Here is a 22,136-nt window from a genome sequence, read left to right on the forward strand (position 1 = left end):
GGCCCATGAAAATGATGATACTCCAGCCAGTACTATTGCTATGAATAATAAAGTCCTTTGTTTCTGGAAAAAGAAACAAAAGCAAAAAACTAATAAGGATCGTGTACTTTCAGAATAGTCTTTATACATTTATCTGGTATAAAAGGGCAATTCCATCGTATCACACCCGCTCAGTTTCCTTTTGTGAATTTAGATTTCACTGAAGATAGGTTCCAAAGAGGTAATACTAAACTCTGATGATTTTTTTCTTAGGAGACTTCTCAGCTGGGGTCATATCACTTTCTGTCTCCTGAATAAGCTACTTGGAAGGAAGAGACTATTTTACATATTTCTCTTACACTCCCTACACTGTCCGTCACAGTGTTTCTCAAATGTTAGTCACCTGCATCGAATTCACCTAGGTGCTGGTAAGAATGCATATTCATAGGCCCTAGTCCAGGCCCAGAGTCAGAATCTCTGGAGGAAGAGCTCAGAAACATGCAGTTCTATTTCTCTCATGTGTTGAACTTTCTCCTGTGCTGGATATGCTTACTCGAATGTATTTTCATCCCACACTCACTCAACCCTTCCAAAACTAAACCATCCACTGGCCGTCTCCAATTCTGTCATCATGCTATTATTCCTGGAGTTATCTTTGGAATCTCTTTGTGTTTCATCATTTTTACTTAATTAACAAATTGGCCTTTGTGCTAAGCACTGGGAAAGATGGTGATGAACAAGACAGACATGGGTCATGCCCTCAAGGACTATAAAGATTCTTGTACCAAGAGTAGTTTAATCCTGGTATTTCAAATAGCAGCAGGGTCACCCATGGTTGACAGGTTTCATTGGAGTTTCCAGACTAGACAGAGTAGGAAGAACCTGGCCACCCACTTCCCAAAAAATTGGCCCTGAAAACTATGAATAGCAGCAGAGCATTGTCTGATACAGTGCTGGAAGGTGAGAGGATGGTGCAAAAAGACGGGGCAGGGTTCCACTCTGCTGTACACAGGGTCGCTAGGAGTTGGAATCCACTCAACAGCACTAATAACAAAAGTTAATCCTATAGATTCTTTTGCATTTTTCTCACAATACTCCCTTACTTTCCTTGTCAGCACCCTAATCTAGAATCTCATCACTTACGCCTGGACTGCTATAATTTTTTCCTAATTAGTCTCTTTGCTCCTAATCTCCCACCTCTTCTGAAAGATTAATGTGCTGAAAACTTAATCTTTAAAACAACACTTTGAATATATTTTACCTCCACATAATGCCTTCATTGTTTCCAACTGCGTATACGCTATCTCCCAAAGTGGATTCAAGGCTCTTTACAATCTGGCCCCCAAATGAATTCTGACTGAATAAACTCTTTTACCCCTATCAAACAGGTATCTGAACTTGATGCAAGCATTTTTACCTACTTGTTTTCTGGGCTCATGACTTTAATTACACTTTCTGATTCATCAAGCCATACTTTTCACTTAAGGCCTTTTTCTGCACCAACAAGGCTGGCCCTCAGCACTTGCTCTTGCTTCAGTTCCTATGGTGACTCTCCGCTTTACTCATTAAGCATTCAGCATGTCCTCCTTGGTAACATCACTTACCTTTTTATGTATTTTTCTACTTCTTCCATTATTCCGTAAGCTTCCTGAATGTAGGAGCAACGTTTTCTATACTTCCTTACCTCTTCCTTGCCTAGTCCAGGTCTATGTGTAGTAAATGTTCAATAAATATTATTTATGCATTCTTTCATCAAAAAATTATTGAATGCCCACTGAGAACCAATATATGGAGCTTACAACTTACTTGGAAAGACAGACTTTAAGCAAATAATTAAAATAAAAATGCACTCAACTGCTTTATTTATTTGTCAGTCAAGAGATATTTAATAAGCACCTATCACAGGTCAGGTACTGTTACATGCTGGGACTACAAAGCGGGAGCTGAAAGACTAGTAGAGGAGAATCACATATAAATTCCTAAAATACAGTGTTATAAGTGCAAATAAAACATCCTAGGGGCACAAATGAGGGTGCAACTATCTCTGCCAACGAGTCAGTAAGGCTTCACATTTCAGTGTGGTCTTGAAAATGAATGTGAACAAGGGGTTGGACAACGTAATGTTCACACAAGGAGGGAGGTTCTGGGAAATCTGAGAAGCCCATTCCTGTGTCATTATTCTGAGCAGAAACCTGAGCTGGGAATACAAGGGTGAGCAGCCAAGGCCGAAGTGAGGAAGAAGGCAGCCTTACGGCCTTTCACTGCCCAGGTGAGAGGCTAGGTCTTGGCCCTGGGCTGGCCCCGGCCCCTCAGCATGGCTAGCCCTTCCTAGGGAGAGGCCCTAGTTGCCCCTACAGTCTTCAATACTCAGGCCAGAATTAAATCTGGGATTCTTCCTTCTAAGAATCATAGAAATGACATAGTTGGAAAGGATACCGAAAATCACCCAGTTCGGTTGTTTCTAATTTACACGCCCCAGAATCCTAGGGATTCTCACAATGGCTAATGAAAATAAATCTGTAATCAATTTTCAATATTCCAAAGAGCCTACCAGAAATTGCACATTTTGCAGCGGTATTAACTGCCAAGTTTCCCTGTTTTGTGCTAGAACTACATCAGATCCATATTAAACCGAGGTTCTGATGGAGCCTTGTTCTACATTAACTTTTCTCATTATTGTTATACTTAACTTGGTAAACAAATTTTCAAAATACAAGAGTGAGATCAAGGTCGAACGCATAAATCGGTAACATTTGCTACAATGTCTGCAATTCACAAAGAACTGTTCACTGACTTCATTTATTCCTCACAAGAACGTGCAATGTCTTAAAAAGCAGTGCGCGACTCCTTGACTCTCAGCCCAGTGCTCTTTTCAACTGCTCGCAGCTTCCAGGTTCTTCCTGTGTGTCCCAGTTTACCGAGCCTTCAGTTCCCGAGTCGCAAGCACCTGTCGCGCCGCGCCCTCTCCACTGGTCACACTGCCGGTCCCTCTGGTGACAGCGACCGCTCCCTCTCCACGTTCAGGAATGCAGCTCGCCCCCGCGCATGCCTGGTGCAGCCACTCCGCTCCGCGGCCGCTCCTCTCCGCCTGGAGGGGAACACTGGGTAACCTGCGAGGGTCGACGCCAGGGCGCGCGTGCGCAGTCGCTTTCTGGGCGCTCCCCAACCTCCGCCTCCTTCGTCCAAACCGTTCCGCCACCTCTACCATTCATCCGTCTTCCGCAGCCCTTTCACCCATTAAGGCGGCCTGCTCCCTGGTGCGTCACGAACGAAAACAGGTCCCGGCGAGGGCGGCCGTCGTTGCTAGGCCGCCGCCGCCGCCGAGGGCGCGTCGTGCGTGGCCGAGCGCCGCCCGGGCCGCGGCTGAAGTTGTATCCCGCGCCGCTCCCGCCCCTTCCGCCGCTCGCGCGCGCGCACGGCCGGCCCACGGCGCGCCCGGGTTGGCTGCGGCAGGGGCCGCGGCGGCGGCGGCGTCGGAGCGGTAGTGGTTTCTACTCCGCTTTATTAGTTTCCTCCGCCCCCTCCCGTCGGACGCTGTTGTGTGGTTGCCTTGAAAAAAAAATCAACTTTATTGTTCCTCAGCCCCACCTCCCGGCGGCGCGCCTCCTCAGGATGCACTGAGGCTGTGGCGGGGGAGGCGGCGGCGGCTGGCGGTCGCGGTCCCTCTCCTCCGAGCGCCCGGCCGGAGGGGAGGGAGTCACGATGTCTGGGAGCCGCCAGGCCGGGTCGGGCTCCGCCGGGACCAGCCCTGGCTCTTCGGCGGCCTCCTCGGTGACTTCCGCCTCCTCGTCCTTATCCTCCTCCCCGTCGCCGCCTTCCGTGGCGGCCTCGGCGGCGGCGCTGGGGTCCGGCGGGGCGGCGCAGGCCGCGGGCTCGGGCGGCCTCGGGGGCCCGGCGCGGCCTGTGTTGGTGGCGGCCGCCGTTTCTGGCAGCGGCGGCGGCGGCGGCGGCGGCGGGGCGGTGTCGGCGGGCCTGTCCCGGCTCAGCTGCGCGGCCAGGCCCAGCGCCGGCGTCGGAGGGAGCAGCTCCAGCCTGGGCAGCGGCAGCAGGAAGCGCCCTCTGCTCGCCCCGCTCTGCAACGGGCTCATCAACTCCTACGAGGACAAAAGCAACGACTTCGTCTGGTGGGTTGAGGGCACCCCCTCCCCCTGGCGGAATTCTGAGCTTCTGCGGGGCGGGCTGCGGGGTGCGGCGGAGGGTGGTCTGGGGGTGCCTGGGCGGCGTCCGCAGGGTTCGAGCGTTCGCGGAGACCTGCGGGCGGGGGTCGATGGGGTGAGACGCGGGGATGTTGGAGTCCCGAGGCAGGGTGGGGGTACCTAAGAGGTAAGTGCTAGCGAGGAGGGCATGAAGGCAACAATATTAGATGAGTGAGGCGAGATGGAGGGTCAAGTAAATGTGCATAGAAGAAAGTTGGGCAAGGAGATTGGGCCTTGAATCTTCTGGCGAATTAGGCACCTATCGGTCCGGATTGCTTGTTGAAGTGAATTAAACTTGTAAAGGGAGAGAATTAAGCTTCCTGGGATGTTGAGCGACGGAGTGGTCGGTCAGAATTTGCTTCTTGAAAGTATGGTAGCTGGTGCTCTAAGCATGGGTATAGGTGTTTTAAGGAGAAGTAGTATTTAATGTAAGTACCCGTCGTGTGTATGTATAAATACCTCCTCCCACTTCAAAGGGTGGGCCACTTTGAAGACTGCTGCTGAGGCTACTGCAGTCAAGAAAATCTGTTCACAAAAAATTCCACTTCTCAAGTGGATGTCTTGAAAGAGGGAACCACATTTGTTATTATCCATGTGTCGGCTGTAGCTACTACACTTGTATGACACATGAGCGTATACTGGAACTTCTGAGAAACTAGGTATTAGGCATTTTGTCATCATATTTGGCATCTTGAATGACACACTAATATTCAGTGATGATATTTGGCGTGGAGGGGTTATCCGTAGTAAGTGAAAGACGGAGTTGATGGTCTGCTGAGAGTGTTTGCGGATTCTCATTGTGTTTTGTATCCAAAACCCAGTCCAAGTAGTAGAATTCTGAGAAAGGAATTGCTTTGAGTGAGAACTGGTAGGGTTTTGTGCTTTTCCTCTGGAGGAAATTGTTGATAGACTTAGAATATTAGTGATGTAGGAAGTTGGCTTGCACTGTCATAGGGGAAGTTGATTCACTTCAGGGCTGAAGATCGGAGTTGGTGTCATTAACTATGATAGGGCCAGAAGTTGGAGCTATAGGAAGGTTATTCATTAGACTTAGAGTGTCTAGTTCTTGCTGTAAAAATGTCTTTGTTTATATTTTTTACTTTTGTCTTAAATTATTTTGGATTCAAAATTAATTCATTTTTTAGTGAAACTGCATTATAATGGTGATTGTTGTTTGTAAATAATTTAAGCAGCTTTTGGTTGGGTCTAAGAGGTTTTGTGCTCATGTTCAGTAGAGAGTGCCTTATGGTAAAGTAGAAGCTAATGAAACAGAGTGAGGGTTTGAAGAATTTGTCATTTTAGCCACCATTTGCATTTCAATTTTTAGTGGGCTAAAAGAAAATAAATATGCCAGCATCCATCTAGGTAAAGTAAAATAGTGTGAAAGATGTAAGAAATAAGGGAATCAGTCATTCGTTCAACAGATATTTATTTGATGCTCACTGTCTGCCAGGCATCACATGAGTTTTGTCGTGTTTACTGTAGGCCATACTATAGGGAATTGGAGAGGGACATTGAAGTATAAGCAGCTGACACATTTTTTTTTTGAGGGTAAGATTATTAAAATTTTTATTTGTTTGTCACCTAATTTAAAAAAATTTCAATCTAGTTTCTGAGTCCTAATCATGTTGTTTAGATTATTTTGTTTTCCTTTATATTCTAATGTGGAACTGTCCAATGAGAGTCTTCAGTTAAAAATTCTGAATATTTCACTTTTTTAAGAGTCTTCTTAGACCATTATTTCTTTTTCTGGTTAGCTTGAACATTCAGAAGAATTCATTAGTAGGAATCTATTTTCCCGACTCTCAAGCTGGATTTGATTTGGCCAAGTTTTGGGGTAGGAAGATGTGGATTAGGCAAGGCCCAAGGGATCCTTTTCATTTCTAATTGGCTCTGGGTGGTTGGTCTGGTCTTGTATGCTTCAAGGTCAAACTGTGAACCAATCCAAATTACTCTGTGTGTTTACATCTAAATGAGGCTGAAGTTTGAATAATGATGATAATGGCCTTATTCATCACATTTTAAAGATATGTTTATACTTCACATTTTATTTTATCCTTAGAGTAATTCTGTGAGGTTGTATAGAACTTCACTTTTCATATAGTACTAATATAATTGTATTCCCGTTAAGGTAGAGAGAAGTTAAATAATTTTGTTTCAGATTGCATAGTTAAGCGGCAAAATGAGAACTCAAGATCTCCAGTTCTCAACTTAGTGCTCTCTTTGTATGGAATTCGAAAATTTCAGATCTGTAAGTTCAAGTACATGTATTTAGCCTAGTGGTTCTTAAATGTGGTAGATTTGAGGGGCACAGCAGTTTCATAATTACGTGAGATGTGTTATCCCTAACCACTCCCTCCCCCTGCCTGTCTGCCTACCCAGGTTCCCAAGAGGACAGATCAGACTTGGAGGCTGGAGGGGGCAGTGTAGTTTGCGAAAGCTCCCCTGGTGATAAGGATGTGTCGTCCTCTTCTCCTCTTTGAGAACAGTTGACTTAAAGTCAGATTCCTAACTTTCAGTCACACACATTGGCTTCTCTTGACTTATATCGTATTTGAAAGTAAGTTTATATTTAATTGCAGAGTCGATTGACATTTTAGGGATTTGTAGTTTCCCTTTAATATTTCTTTCATACAAAGGATTGAAAGTATTGGCAAGTTGTAGGTAATTCTAACAGTTTTATGGATAGGGAATCTATAGTACAGGAGGAGTAGTATTTAGCTTGAAATTGGATAAATCTTTGACATTCAGAGGAAGTCTTTGTTACTTTGGTTTTTCAGATTTTTCTTACATGATCCATTTAACTAAACTGTGAGTCTAGCCTGTATTTGGAGGATGACTTCTTTCATTTATTCTACCACATCACTACTGCCTCTGTGTTAGCTTTTCCAACTACCTTTTCCTTTTACAGACCTTTTCTGGTAATAAACCAGCATTACTTAGTTGATCATATTCCATCTAAGAATTGTTATTGATTAAAGTAACTTACAACCTTGAACCTTGTTGCTCATTTTTTCTCCTTGCATATGTATGTTGTTCTTGATGGCGATTTCTTTCTGTTTTAAATAATTATTTTAGCCTGCAACTCTTTTCCTCAAAGCTTCTGTAGCTTGGGAGGAAAGGTTTTGACAGTGGAATTAGTCTTCTCTTTCCTGTTAAAATTTGTATTATACAAAATAAAATGCTTCTTAAATTCTTGATTTGTTTTACATGTGATGTCTCCTCATCTTTGCCCTCCACCTTGCTTGTTCTTTGCCCTCTTTCTTCATATATATATATATATATTTATATGTACCAGCTTCTATTTGTATAGGTCCCTACCATCTCAAATAATATTTTCATTGAAAGTAACATATTTTCTCTTCATATCCTCATATATAAGTTAATTGTCCTTTTGTTTTTTTATAATTAAGTTTCATGAACTGATTTTGTCTCTGTTTTTAATAGGTGGTCTGATTTCTGTTCATTGTATTTCTGGCATTACCTTTAGGAATCCACCCTTCTCTCTTCCTAGTCTGTGTGGTTTAGGGTGGATATTCTTCTTCCCCACATTCAGAGCTGGAACACATGATACAGGCCCAGGTAATCTAGTGCATTGGAGTTCTCTGGCCTGAGTATTAGTTCAAGGATCGACATTTGGCTCAAGTAGAGATAATGAGACAAAGTGGGTTTAGTAAAAATTTTGTTGTTAGTGCTCTTGAATTGATTCTGACTCCTAGCGACCCTGTGTACCACAGAGTGGAACCCTGCCTGGTCTCACCTTCTGGCACTGTGTCAGACAATGCTTCGCTGCTATTCATAGGGTTTTCATGGCCAGTTTTTTTTGGAAGTGTATGACCAGGTCTTCTTCCTAGTCTGTCTGAGTCTGGAAGCTCCACTGAAACCTGCCCACCATAGGTGATCCTGCTGGTATTTGAAATACTAGTGGCATATCTTTCAGCATCACAGCAACATGCAGCCACCACAGTATGACAATTAACAGACTGGGTGGTGTGATTCCCTGATCGCGAAACAAACTTGTGCCGCAGCAGTGAGAGTGCTGAATCTTAACCACTAGACTGCCGGGGCTGGCTTCAGTAAAAATTATAATTATTTTGGGGGCATTTTTAGATACTTGAAACTCAAAGTTCATAAATGACAAGTTCACTCTAAAGTGAAGATTGAATAAGCTGTATTAACAATTGGTTTGGCACACATACTCATAATAATATGTGCTCCAATATAAGCTGTTATTTTTTGCCAGGCATTGTTCTAAGAGTTTAGTATTACTTATTCAGTCTTCACAACAACTTTGATACAGATACGTTTATAATTCCCGTTTTATAGATGAGGAAATGAGGGTCAGAGAGGTCATGTAACTTGTCTCAGTTCATACAGTTAATGATGATCCTATCAGTGTTTATATCCAGAGATTCTGAATCAGATCTCAAGTTATAAACCTTTATATTACCTTGACTTTATTCAGAGGCTGGAAATTTTGTTTAAAATCAGCTTTATTATTATTCTTTCTTTTTGCTGAGGAAGATTTGCCCTGAGCTACCATCTGTGCCAGTCTTCCTCTATTTTTTTTTAGTATGTGGGCCAGCCGCACAGCATGGCTGCTAACAGAGCAGTGGGTCTGCACCCACGAACTGAACCTGGGCCACCAAAATGGAGTGAGATGAACTTAACCACTAGGCCACTGGGGCTGGTCCTAAAATTGGCTTTATTAAGAAATACTTTGGGGCCGGCCCGGTGGCACCGCGGTTAAGTGGGAATGTTCTGCTTTGGTGGTCCAGCGTTCGCCGGTTTGGATCCCAACTGCGGACGTGGCACTGCTTGGCAAGGCATGCTGTGGTATGTATCCCATGTATAAAGTAGAGGAAGATGGGCATGAATGTTAGCTCAGGGCCAGTCTTCCTCAGCAAAAAGAGGAGAATTGGTGGCAGATGTTAGCTAAGGACTAATCTTCTTCAAAAAAAGAAGTTACCAGTTTTAAGTGTATATAGTTCAATGAGTTATGACGAATACATCTGTGTAACCACCACCCTAATCAAGATATAGAACATTTCCATCACCTTAGAATGTTTACTTGGGGCAACACTGCGTTCTGTCTTCTACCCTCAGACCTGACACCTGGCAACCAGTGATGGTTTTCTATCACTATAGTTTTCCCTTTTCTAGGATTTTGTATTAATAGTATTCAGTATGTAGTGTTTTGTGTCTGCTTGCTTTCTTTTGGCATAATGTTTTTGAGATTCAGTAATGTTGAATGTATCATAGTGTTTTCTTTTAATCACTGGGTCGTATTCCATTATATGGATATAACATGACTTGTTTATATGTTTGTGGGTTGAAGATATTTGAGTTTCTTTGTTTCTAGTTTTTGGCACTTGTGGAGAAAGCTGTTGTAAACATTCACATTCAGGTTTCTGTGTGGACATGTCTTCACATCTCTTGGGTAAATATCTAGGATTGTATTGCTGGATTGTATGCCAAGTATGTGTTTAACTTTATAAGAAACTGCAAAACTGTTTCCTAAAGTGGCTGTATCATTTTGTAGTTCTACCAGTGATGTTTAAGAGTTCCAGTTCTACATCCTTGACAATGTGTGGTGTTTTCAGTCTTTCAAATTTTAGTCATTCTAGTGGATGTGTTGTAGTATCTCATTGTCATAACTTGCATTACCTAAATGACTGATGATGTTGGGTGTATTTTCATGTGCTTATTTTCCATTTGTGTATCTTTTATAAGGTGTCTGTTCTATCTTTCTGCCCATTTTTCTCTTTTTTGTCTTGAGTGGGAAGGGTTCTTTATATATTCTAGGTATAAGTCTTTGGTCATTCCTATGTATTGTGATATTTTCTCCAAGTCTGTGCTTATCTTTTTTTTCCTTTTGTTTTTTGAGGAAGATTAGCCCTGAATTAACATCTGCTGCCAATCCTCCTCTTCTTGCTGTGGAAGACTGGCCCTGAGCTAACATCCATGCCCATCTTCCTCTACTTTATATGTGGGAAGCCTACCACAGCATGGTGTGCCAAGCGGTGCTGTGTCCGCACCTGGGATCCAAACCAGTGAACCCCGGGCCGCCGAGAAGCGGAACGTGTGCACTTAACCACTGTGCCACCAGGCCGGCACCTTATTTTCTTAACAGTATCTTTTGAAGTGCAAAATTTTAAAGTTTAAGTTGAGTTTATGGATTGTTTCTTTTATGGTTTATAGCTTTTATATTCTATATAAGAAATTGTTGTCTAACATGAAGTCACAAAAGATTTTCTTGTATATTTTCTTCTAGAAGCTTTATAGTTGTCTTGTGGTTAGGTATATGATCATTTCATGTTGGTTTTTATGTGCTGTGTGTGGTAAGGGTTGAAGATTTTCCCTTCCACTATGGATACCCAGTTATTGTAGCACCCATTTGTTGAAAGACCATCTTTGTTGATTGAATTTTCTTGAACTTTTCTCAAAAATTAGCCATTTATATGAGTTTATTTCTGTAGTCTTTATTCTGTTCCATTGATCTATATGTTTATCCTTATGCCAATACCACACTGTCTTGATTACTGTATCATTATAGTAAGTCTTGAAATCAGATAGTGTAATTTTGTTCCTCTATTTCAAAGTCATTTTGATTATTTAGATCCTTTGTATTTCCACATAGATTTTAGACTTAGCTTACCAATTGCTTCAAAAAAGCATGCTAGGATTTTCATTTGGCTTACTTTGAATCTATGACTCAATTTGGGAAGATTTGACATCTTAACAATATTGAATCTTTGAATCATGAACATGGTATATTTCTCCAATTATTTAGGTCTTAAATTTTTCTTTTTAAATATCTTTGCTGAGATATAATTTACATCCCATACAATTCAGTCATTTATTTATTTACTTTATTTTTTTTAAGATTTTATTTTTTTCCTTTTTCTCCCCAAAGCCCCCCAGTACATAGTTGTATATTCTTCGTTGTGGGTCCTTCTAGTTGTGGCATGTGGGAGGCTGCCTCAGCGTGGTTTGATGAGCAGTGCCATGTCCGTGCCCAGGGTTCGAACCAACGAAACTCTGGGTTGCCTGCAGCGGAGCGCGTGAACTTAACCACTCGGCCACGGGACCAGCCCCAGGTCTTTAATTTCTCTTAGCAATGTTTTATAGTTTTCAGTGTTTGGATCTTGCACAAATTTTGTTAAACTTACCTTTAAGTATTTTATGTTTTTGATGCTGTTATTAAAGTTATTTTAATTTCAGTTTTTACTTGTTGCTAATATATGGAAATAAATTTATTTTTGTATATTAACTTTGTATTCTGTGAATAGTTAAATTCACTTTTTAGTTCTACTAGTTTTTTGGTAGAACCAATGGGACTTACTTTCTTTCTTTTTTTTTGAGGAAGATTAGCCCTGAGCTAACATCTGCCGCCAGTCTTCCTCTTTTTGCTGAGGAAGATTGGCTCTGAGCTAACATCTGTGCCCATCTTCTTCTACTTTATATGTAGGATGGCTGCCACAGCATGGCTTGACAAGCGGTGCATAGGTCCTCACCTGGGATCCGAACCAGCGAACCTCAGGCCGCCGAAGCAGAGAGTGCAGACTTAACTGCCGCGCTGCTGGGCTGGCCCCTCACTGGGACTTTCTGGGAAGATAATCATATCATCTGCAAATCAAGACAGTTTTACATCTTTCCTTACAATTTGTATGCCCTATTTGCTAATTTTTTTTAAAGTGATTTTTTGCATTTTTGTTTATGAGTGATACTGGGCTATGGTTGTCTTGTTTTATATATATATCTCTATATATTATAGGTGTATATATAACATATATAATATATAAATATATAATATATATATATATATTTGGTTTTGGTATCAGGGTATATGAGTTTGCTAGGGCTGCCATAACATAATAACAGACTGGGTACCTTAAACAACAGATTTATTTTCTCACAGTTTTGGAGGCTAGGAGTCCAAGATCAAGGTGTCAGCAGGTTTGGAATCCTCTGAGGCCTCTCTCCTTGGCTTGTAGATGGCCACCTTCTTGATGTATCTTCACATGAGCACCCCTGGGTCTGTGTGTTGTCTGTGTCCTACTGTCCTCTTCTAAGGACACCAGTCATATTGGATTAGGGCCTACCCATATGACCTCATTTTACCTTAATTACCTCTTTAAGGCCCAATCTTGAAATACAGTCACATTCTGAGGTACTGGGGCTTGGGATTTCAACGTTTGAATTTTGGGGGAACACAGTTCAGCCAATCACAGAGTAATGCTGGACTTCTGAAAGGAGATGAGAAATCCTCTGTTCTCCCTTCTCTTCTCTTCTGTTTTCTGAAAGAGTTTGTACAGAATTGGTATGTTTCTTAAGTCTTGGGTTGAATTTACCAGTGAAGCCACAGTTTTTGTGGGGAGGTTTTTATTTGCTACGTCAGTATCTCTTTAATAGATAAAGGGTTACGTAGGTTCTTTATTTCTTGAGTGAACTTCGACAATTTGTCTGCTAAGGGATTTATTCATTTAACCGAAGTTATTGAACTTATTGGTATAAAGTTTATAATATTTCCTTATGCTTTTAATGTTTATGGTATTTGAAGGGATGTCCCTTCTTTCATTCCTGATACTGGTAATTTGTTTTTTCTTTTTTTTCCCCTTGAACAGTTTAGCTAGAGGATTACCAGATTTGTTAATCTTTTAAAGTAACTGGCTTTGGTATTACTGATTTTCTATATAGATTGTCCATTTTCTGTTTCACTGATTTTTGGTTTTATTTATTTTATTTTATTTTTTTATTTTTATTTTATTTTTCGAGGAAGATTAGCCCTGAGCTAACTACCACCAGTCTTCCTCTTTTTTTTTTTTTGCTGAGGATGCCTGGCCCTGAGCTAACATCCGTGCCCATCTTCCTCTACTTTATATGTGGGACACCAACCACAGCACGGTGTGCCAAGCAGTGCCATGTCTGCACCCGGGATCCGAACCGGCACACCCCGGGCCGCTGAGAAGCAGAACATGCACACTTAACCACTGTGCTACCGGGCTGGCTCCTGGTTTTATTTTTTATTATTTCTTTCCTTCTGCTTTGTTTCCTCTTTTTTTGGTTTCTGAATATAGAAGCTTAGATTATTGATTTTTTTGCCTTCTATCTAAGAAAAACATTTAATCCTATCAATTTCCCTTTCTCATCCTTGCATTAGTTGTATCTTTTAATTTTCATTCAGTTCAAAGTACTTTGTCACTTCCATTGTGATTTCTTATTCGAACCATGGGTTATTTAGAAATATATTGTTTAATTTTTAAATGAGAATTTTCTGGATATCATTCTGTCATTGATTTCTAATGTAATTCACCTTTGTTCAGAGAATATGACTTGTATGAATTTAGTTATTTTAAATTTATTGATAACTTGTTTCATGGTCCACTGTAAGCTTTATCATGGTTAATGTTCCATATACACTTGAAAAAAATGAGTATTGTGCTCTGTGTAGGCTGATCTGTTCTATAAATCTCAAATAGTCAAGTTGGTCGATGTTTTGTTTAAGTTCTCTAGTACCCCTGTTGATTTTCTATATACTTGTCCTATCCATTACTGAAGGAGAAGTGTTAAATCTTTAACCATTCCAACTATAATTGTGGGTTTGGCTTTGTCTCCGTTTAATTCTGTCAGCCTTTGCTTCATGTATTTTGAAGCTATTTTAGTAGGGCACACACCTTTATAGTTGGTGAATTGATCCCTTTATCATTTTGAAACGACTCTCTTTTTTTTTTTTGTTTCCCTGTGCTGAGGAAGATTCTCCCTGAGCTAACATCTGTTCCAATCTTCCTCTATTTTGTATGTGGGTCGCTGCCACAGCATGGCTGCAGGTGAGTGGTGTAGGTTTGCGCCCAGGAACTGAACCCGGGCTGCTGAAGTGAAGCGTGCTGAGCTTAACCACTAGGCCATGGGGCTGGCCCTGAGACATCCTTCTTCATTCCTGGTAATACTTGTTCTGAAAGCCATTTAGTCTGATGTTAATATAGCTCCCCAGCTTCTTTTCATCAGTGTTTCCATGGCTTTTTTTTTGTCCTTCACTACTTCGATATCTGATTTAATATTTAAAGTAGATTTCTTGTGGATAGTATATGGTTGAGTCTTCCTTTTTTATTTAATGTGACAGCTTGCCTTTTAATTGGGTTAGACTGTTTACCTTTTAACATAATTATGATGTGCTTGGTTTTATGTGTATATTTTACTTGCTCTTCATTTTCTATTTGTCCCCTCAATTCCTTTTCTCCTTCTTTTCTTGCCTTCTTTTGGATTAGTTGGATATTTTTAGGATTTCCATTTTATTTCCACAATTGACTTAGTAGTCATAGTTGTGTGTGGGGTGTGTGTGGTGTGTGTGTGTGTTTGGGGGAGGTGCTTACTCTAGAATTTACAGTATTCGTTTTTAACTTTTCACCTTCTACCTTCAAATAGTGTTACATCATTTCATATACAGTGTAAAAATTTTGCAGCAGTATGCTTCCATTCTGTAGGATTCATTCTGTTGCTCCCTCATGGCCTGAAGTGTAAGTTCTTTATTCCTTTTTTTAAAAAAAATTGAGATAAAATTCATACCATAAAATTCACCATTTTAACCACTTAAGGTGTACAGTTCAGTGGTCTTTAGTACATTCGCAGTGTTTTGCAGTCATCACAGCTGTCTAGTTCCAGAGCATTTTCATCGCACCAAAAGGAAACCCTATATCTGTTAAGCAGTCACTCTCCTTCTCTGCTTCCCTTGGCAACCACTAATTTGCTTTCTGTCTCTATTGATTTGCCTGTTCTGAACATATCATGTAAGTGGAGTCATACAGTATGAGATCTCTTGTGTCTAGCTTCTTTTACTTAGCATAGTGCTTCTAAGGTTCATCCATCTTAGAGTGTGTATCATTTTTTATGGCTGAATAATATTCCATTATAGTGATAGACCATATTTCTTTTATCCATTTATCACTTGATGGACATTTGGGTTGTTTCCACTTTTTATTTATTATGAATAATGTTCTTGTGATCATTAGTATAAAAGTTTTCTTGGAACCTGATGTTTTCCAGGCTCTGTGCTGTTTACCTAGGAGTGTAACTGCTAAAGTCATATGGTAATTCTGTGTAAAATGTTCTGAGGAACTGCCAAGCTGTTTTCCACAGAGGCTGCATCATTTTATATTCTCACCAGAACTGCAGGGATTTCAGTTTCTCCAGATCCTCACCAATATGTATCATTTTTCATTTTTTTGATTGTACCCAATGTAGTGGGTGTCAAGTGGTATCTCATTGTGGTTTTGATTTGTATTCCCCGATTGTCTAGTGATGTTGAGCATCTTTTTATGGGCTTATTATTGGTCATTCTTTTATTACTTTTTAAAGGTTGTGCTTTGGTCTTCAGTAATTAACTTGGGTCAGTCAACAGTATATTTCTTGGTAGTCAAAGTAAAGTAGAGAGAAAACTTGTGGTCTAGATTTTCACTGGTTGAATACATTTTCTGTAGAGGTATATGTTATGTATAGTGTTTGGGTTTTCAGTTCAAGAATAGAAGACTAATTTAATTGGTCTATATTTTAAATTCAGTACTGTATTTATAAAATGAGACTTTACTAAAACAATTTTTTAAAAAGTTACTGTAAAAAATCCAAATAAGGATACAAGAGACACATTTTCCATGTAGTTTGGGGATTTCTTTCACCCCTGGATAATGGGATGGGGATACTGTCTAATGGAACATGTTGGATATGGTACCTCCCCTGTCCATGCTTCCTTATATTAGAAATTTCTGTTTCTGTAACCCTTCCTGTGTAGGCAACTATGTCTTTCTTCTGTGTGAATTTGATGTCATCCACAAATGATTGGCCTGTGATGGGTGCTCTTCTGAAATGTGACTAAAATATAGCAATTACATCTTGTTGGAATTGACTTGAAAAGATATTTTGGGCCAATCATATTGTCTGTTAGGAATTTGAAATAAAAAAAGAAACACCTACATTGGCCTGTTTTATTTTATGTTTTTAAAGGTTGGCCCTGAGCTAACATCTGTTGCCAGTCGTTTTTTTTCTTCTCCTTCTCTCCAAAGTCCCCCAGTACTTAGTTGTATATTCTAGTTGTGGGTCCTTCTGCTTCTGCTGTGTGGGGCGCTGCCTCAGCATGGCTTGATGAGCTGTGCTAGGTCCGCGCCCAGGATCTGAACTGACGAAACCCTGGGCCGTCAAAGCAGAGCACATGAACTTAACCACTTGGCCATGGGGCTGGCCCCTAGAATTGGCCTGTTTTAATTAAAGTTCCTGATGTAGTGGTGGTGCTGCAAGGGCTATATAGTGCAAGCTGGTATCCTTGAAAAGTGGAAAAAGAAGCTGTCAGTCACATTAATCGTAGATCGCTTGTGAAGATCTGTGTTCTGTATTCCTGGGCTGAGTTCTCTGGATTCACCTTGAATCCAACACCCTATGAGGCCTGGTCCTGGTGTTTGCTATGAGATAATTCTAAGTGCTCCATCTGTCTTAGAACTACACAAGCCTAATTAAAATTCTTCTCCAACTTTAAGCCTTTGCTGGTGGTCAGAACGGATGCTCTGTTTGAGTAAGAGCCTTTGAAATGTGTGAATGGAATAAGGTCCAGGAAGAGACTGAGAGTGTATTGGGGTGATTTTCATGCTTAGAGGAACCAGTATTGACACTTGATGGCTATATTTGGTTCCCTGATCCAATCTGTTTTTTGTTTGTGCATATCAGAGATTGACTCCCCTGCTTATCTTTTCATGTGTATTAGTTGTTGTATTAATCATGATGTCTTTTCTTTACTAGCCCATTGTTGTCTCATCTTTCTTAAAGCTCCGCCCTGAAGCTAGCATATAGCTATTTTGAATTCTCCCCCATTTTAAAGATTTCATTATTAAATTATAGAGTCTAAAAAGTTTGCCTTCTGTTCCTTTTCTTCATCTTTCCTGTCCTTACTCAGAGAACCTGTGACGTAAGACAATGTTAAACATGGGTGCTAATGGAGATAGGTTAGGGAGGAATCTCTTTACAAAATACAAATAAATTTAATCTCTACCTTTGGAAAAAGAGAGGTTTAAGTTTTTCAGGGCTTTTTATCATACCAAATGAAACAAGGAAGGAGTCAAATGATGGGACAGAGGCTGGAACCTGACTGCTGCCTGTGAAAAAGTGTTCTGGGGATCTAGAGTTATAGGTGTAGGTATAAAAAAGGATTTGAGGTTTATTTTTTCCTTTTTTATTCATTTCCTTGTCTTCCAGTCCTGAATCCAGCTGGGGCCAGTTGAGAATGGAGGATGGCTTGAGGATGGTTGTATTGCCACTGGTGTAAGAGGAAGGAGGAAGCTAAAGAAATTTCAAGTTTTGGACATTTTGAGAGGAAGAAAGAAACATTCCTGTGACTACTGTCTTTCGTTGAGTGTCTTTAATTCTTGAAGGATGTATATAAATTTCAGCATATTCAAAATAATTTTTTCCAAGGTCTTCTATACATTGATAGTGATTTTAATTTTCATAGTCACAATGATCCATATTATTTGTTTCCTTTATCTTCTGAGATCATAGCATGGGGCAAAGGACACTGAACTTGGAATTAAAAGCCCTGAGATTTAACTTTGGGCAAATGAATGATTGACTTGGAGTCTATTTCTTCACTTATAAATTGAAATATAGTAATATTCCATCGTAGGATTGTGAGGCTTAGACTATATAATACATGTATAAAGAAACTGTAAATTATGAAATCACTGAAAAGAATCAGGTGATAGTTGCTCGGGTTTGGCATTTGGCACCAAAAAAGAAAGTGGTTCTTTGGTTTTGTTTAGGTAAGATGTAAGCCCTCCTTGTTTTCCTAGGTGATTCTAGATTGTTCCTGGCTCTGATTATCTTGGTAATGTTATGTTTTTTAGTACTTAACCTTTGAAAGATTGTGTACTTGGTTGGTTAGAACCGCTACTGCTATGAGACAGTTGCCGCATTTTGTGAAAGCTTAATGGAGTTAGTGTCAGTACCAAAGTATACATTGATTGAACAATGTGTTTATTGTTTTTGTTAGAAAGTTCTGAGATTATACTTTGTATCATTTAATAAGTTTGGATGCTGCTTTTGAAGCAGGTGATGCATATAAAATTGAGGGAGATTACAAATAGGGCCCTGGTTAAAAATGTAAACTGAGAGTCAAACTGATTATGATATGACCTTTGCTTAACTGAGATGATGTGCCTTATAAATACAAAATAGTAGAATTTTAAAAATAATTTTCTGTATCTGTTCTGCATTGTTGGCTTTTAAATGCACTTAAATGACATAGTTAACTCTTCGGCAAGCTTAAGGTTGTGAAGTATAATATCGGCCCTTAGTTTTGATGATTAGTATTGAAATGTCTTCTTAAAAGATTTAATTGAACAACATTATTTTATTTTATTTATTTTTTTTAAGTTTTTTTTTTTTCCTTTTTCTCCCAAAGCTCCCTGGTACATAGTTGTGTATCTTTTAGTTGTAGGTCCTTCCAGTTGTGGCATGTGGGACACCGCCTCAGTGTGGCCTCGTAAGCAGTGCCATGTCTCTGCCCAGGATTTGAACCGGCGAAACCCTGGGCTGCTGAAGCGTAGGGTGCAAATTTAACCACTCACCACAGGGCTGGCCCTATGAAGAACATTATTTTAATAAAACAATGACAAGAGGCAAAAGTTCAAAATAATCACTACTGATAATGTTTTGAATAGTACCCGTGTGGTCAGTTTTGTGGTATATTTGAAGTTCTTTGGTTGGGGTTGCAAAATCAGTTGCCTAAATTGGCCATCGTATTTTCTCTTAAATCAGTATCCATTATGTTTATTTGCTCTTGTGTTCTTTCTTTTTCTTATATTTAGAATACTTTCCTGAGTTCTTTCACCTCTCTTTTCAGATAATTCTTTCTTCCTAACACCTGGTTTCTGAGGTTTTCTGGTGAAGAATTTTCTTTTTTTCCAAATGCTTTTTATCATTTTCTTTATTCTTTTCAGTCCACTTTAAAATATTAGATTATAATTTCTATTAATTGCTGTTTTCCTGTCCTGTTTTCAGTGTTTCTAGGGACGGTATTATGCTCCTTATTCGAACGTGAACTTTTTCTGTTGCTAAGGTTTTAGAATGATTAAGCATGGAAAATATATATTTTATATTTATGTTCATTGTTACCATTTTTAGAGCTCTTTATTTCTTTATGTAGATTTTCTGTCTGGTTTCATATTCCTTCTGTAAGCAGAACTTATATTAATATATCTTGTAGTGAAGGTCTGTGTGCAATGAATTTTCTCTGTTTATGTTTGTTTAAAAATGGAATTATTTTGCCTTCATTTTTGAAAGGTATTTTCTGGGGGTATAAATTTCTGAGTTGAAAGTTTTTCCTTTCAGTATTTTAAAGAAGTCACTCCATTGTCTTTTTGGCTGTCATCGTTTCTGATGAAAAGTCTGTTATAATTCTTATCTTTGTTCCTCTTTATGTGATGTCTTTTTTTCTACAACTGCTTTCAAGATTATCTCCTTATCTTTGGTTTTCTCTTTATCTTTGCACTTTAAATGCAATGTATGTGTCGGGATTTAAAAATTACTTTTCCTCTGTGTGGGGTTTTCTGAGCTTCTTGGATCTGTGGTATTATGTCTTTAAAAAAAATGTTGGGGCTGGCCCAGCGACGTAGCGGTTAAGTGCGTATGTTCCGATTCTCGGCGGCCCGGGGTTCGCTGGTTTAGATCCCGGGTGCGGACATGGCACTGCTTGGCAAAAAGCCATGCTGTGGTAGGCGTCCCACATATAAAGTAGAGGGAGATGGACACGGATGTTAGCTCAGGGCCAGTCTTCCTCAGCAAAAAGAGGAGTATTGGCAGCAATTAGCTCAGGGCTAATGTTTCTCCAAAAAAAATAAAATGTCAGCCACTATCTCTTCACATACTTCTTCTGATTCGTTCTCTCTGTCTTCTCTATGACTTTGATTACACATATGTTAGACCATTTGATATTGTCTCACAGTTCTTGGATGCTGTATTTTCTTTTTTCTTTTTCTCTTTGTGTTTTACTTTGGATAGTGTCGGTTGACCTATCTTCAGATTTGCTGGTTTTCTTTTTGGGGGGGGGGGGCGATTAGCCTTGAGCTAACATCTGCTACCAATCCTCCCCATCTTTTTGCTGTGGAAGACTGGCCCTGAGCTAACATCCATGCCCATCTTCCTCTACTTTATATGTGGGACGCCTGCCACAGCATGGTTTGACAGTTGGTGCCATGTCTGCAGCCAGGATCTGACCTGGCGAATCCCGGGCCGCGGAAGCGGAACATGCGAACTTAACTGCTGCGCCACTGGGCTGGCCCCAGATTCACTGCTTCTTAATTTGTGTTTCATGTATTGATGAACCCATGAAAATAATGCTTTGTCTCTAATGTTGTTTTTTTTAAATTTCTAGCAATTACATTTTACTTTCTGTAGAGTTCCAGTTGGTTCTTTGTAGATCTTCCATTTTCCTCCTCAGTATGTTCATGTTTTCCTTTAAATCACTGAGCATATTTGTAATATATGTTTTGAAGTCCTTTTCTTCTGATTCCATTATTTATGTCTTTGTGTCTATTAACTGGTTTTTCTTCTATACATGGGTTACATTTTTCTGCTGTTTTACTTGTCTAGTAATTTTTTTATTGGATAATAGACATTGTAAACTTTCCATTATTGAGTTCTGAATTTTGTTTTTTTCTTTATAGTGTGTTGGACTTTGTTCCGGCAGAAAGTTAAGTTTCTTACAGATTAGTTTTATCCTTTTGAGGATTTTTTAAAAAAAAATTTAACTTAATTTTTTTTCGAGGGTGGATTATGAGGAGCCATTTTTCTAGAACTAGTTTAGTTTCACTACTAATGACTCTTTTGGGGGGGCTCTCTATATTGAATGCCCTGCGTTTTATATCCCCCTTGACATTTTTAAACTGATCTTGTGGAGTTTTACCCTGAAAGTGTGTGACTAGTATTGAGCAACAGACTTGAGGAGAACACTGTGTAGCTTTCTAGAATTCTTTCTCCTTGTAGCTCTTTCTTCTCTGGTGTTCGAACCTTTGAATTCTTTTTGTTTTAGCCTTCCTGAATTAGTGAGATTGTGGTGCTGTGTTTGTATTCTCCCTCCTTGGGCCTGTGAAGTTTTCTGTGAAGGCAGAAATCTGGGTCTGTCCAGTGTTCACTTCGTTTGTTTCACTCCTGTGAAAGATCTCAGTACTGTGCTGCCTAGTGTCCAGTGTCTGAAAGCAATTGTTTCATGTATTTTTCCTCCCAGTTTTCTAAGTGTATATGGTAAGAGGGTAAGTCTGATTGCAGTTAGATTTTTACCTCGAGTGCAGAGTGAGCTAATCATGTTTTGCATCATCCCTTGGCCTATCCAAGGCTCCTTTCTTGCTTTGTTTTACTTTGTCATATTTCTGTGGTCCTAAATTGAACTTTTTTCTTTTGTGCTTTGACATATCTGAAAATTGGGTTATATGTTATAGATGATGGAATTTTAATATATGTAAATGCGTATATACATGTGTATGTATTTATGTATATATATGTGGCTGTGTATGTGTGTAGCCAAGAAAAACATCCACATCTATCAAGAGGGATCATGTGTGAGGATACTTGCAACAAGCCAGATCCCCATTGTGATAGCAGGGAATTAGAGGCAGGCTTAATGCTCATAATTACAAGGACAGAGAAGTAAAATGTACTTGGATATATACTATAAAACACCATGCATGGGGGCCGGCCCCGTGGCCGAGTGGTTAAGGCTAGATGGCAGTTGGATGTAGCTGTCATTTCGTGCAGATGTATGAGCCTAGAAAATGCCCACCTCAAAACTTGATATAGGTTTCAGCAGATTGAAAGAAAGTCTCTGAGATAGTTGTGAATTACTCTTATTTCCTATGAACTTAATGTATGTATGTGGGAGGTAGGAGTGGAGGAGATTCTGGGATGTGGTGAATTGGACATGTTTAG

At 39.9% G+C, this 22,136-nt stretch overlaps 1 protein-coding gene across 10 annotated transcripts in view; it reads left to right on the forward strand.

Moving 5' to 3' along the window:
- The first annotated feature begins 3,534 nt into the window (after positions 1–3,534).
- COP1 (COP1 E3 ubiquitin ligase) overlaps positions 3,535–22,136 on the forward strand; it is a 237,358-nt gene continuing 218,756 nt past the window's right edge. For all 10 annotated transcript variants that reach the window (XM_070497937.1, XM_014845336.3, XM_070497944.1 and 7 more), the window contains exon 1: positions 3,535–4,103. In XM_070497937.1, the coding sequence (XP_070354038.1) occupies positions 3,682–4,103 (422 nt within the window). In that variant the 5' untranslated portion in view covers positions 3,535–3,681. The remainder of the gene's footprint in view (positions 4,104–22,136) is intronic.

This window comes from Equus asinus, chromosome 25, assembly GCF_041296235.1.
Source record: "Equus asinus isolate D_3611 breed Donkey chromosome 25, EquAss-T2T_v2, whole genome shotgun sequence".
NCBI lineage: Eukaryota > Metazoa > Chordata > Mammalia > Perissodactyla > Equidae > Equus > Equus asinus.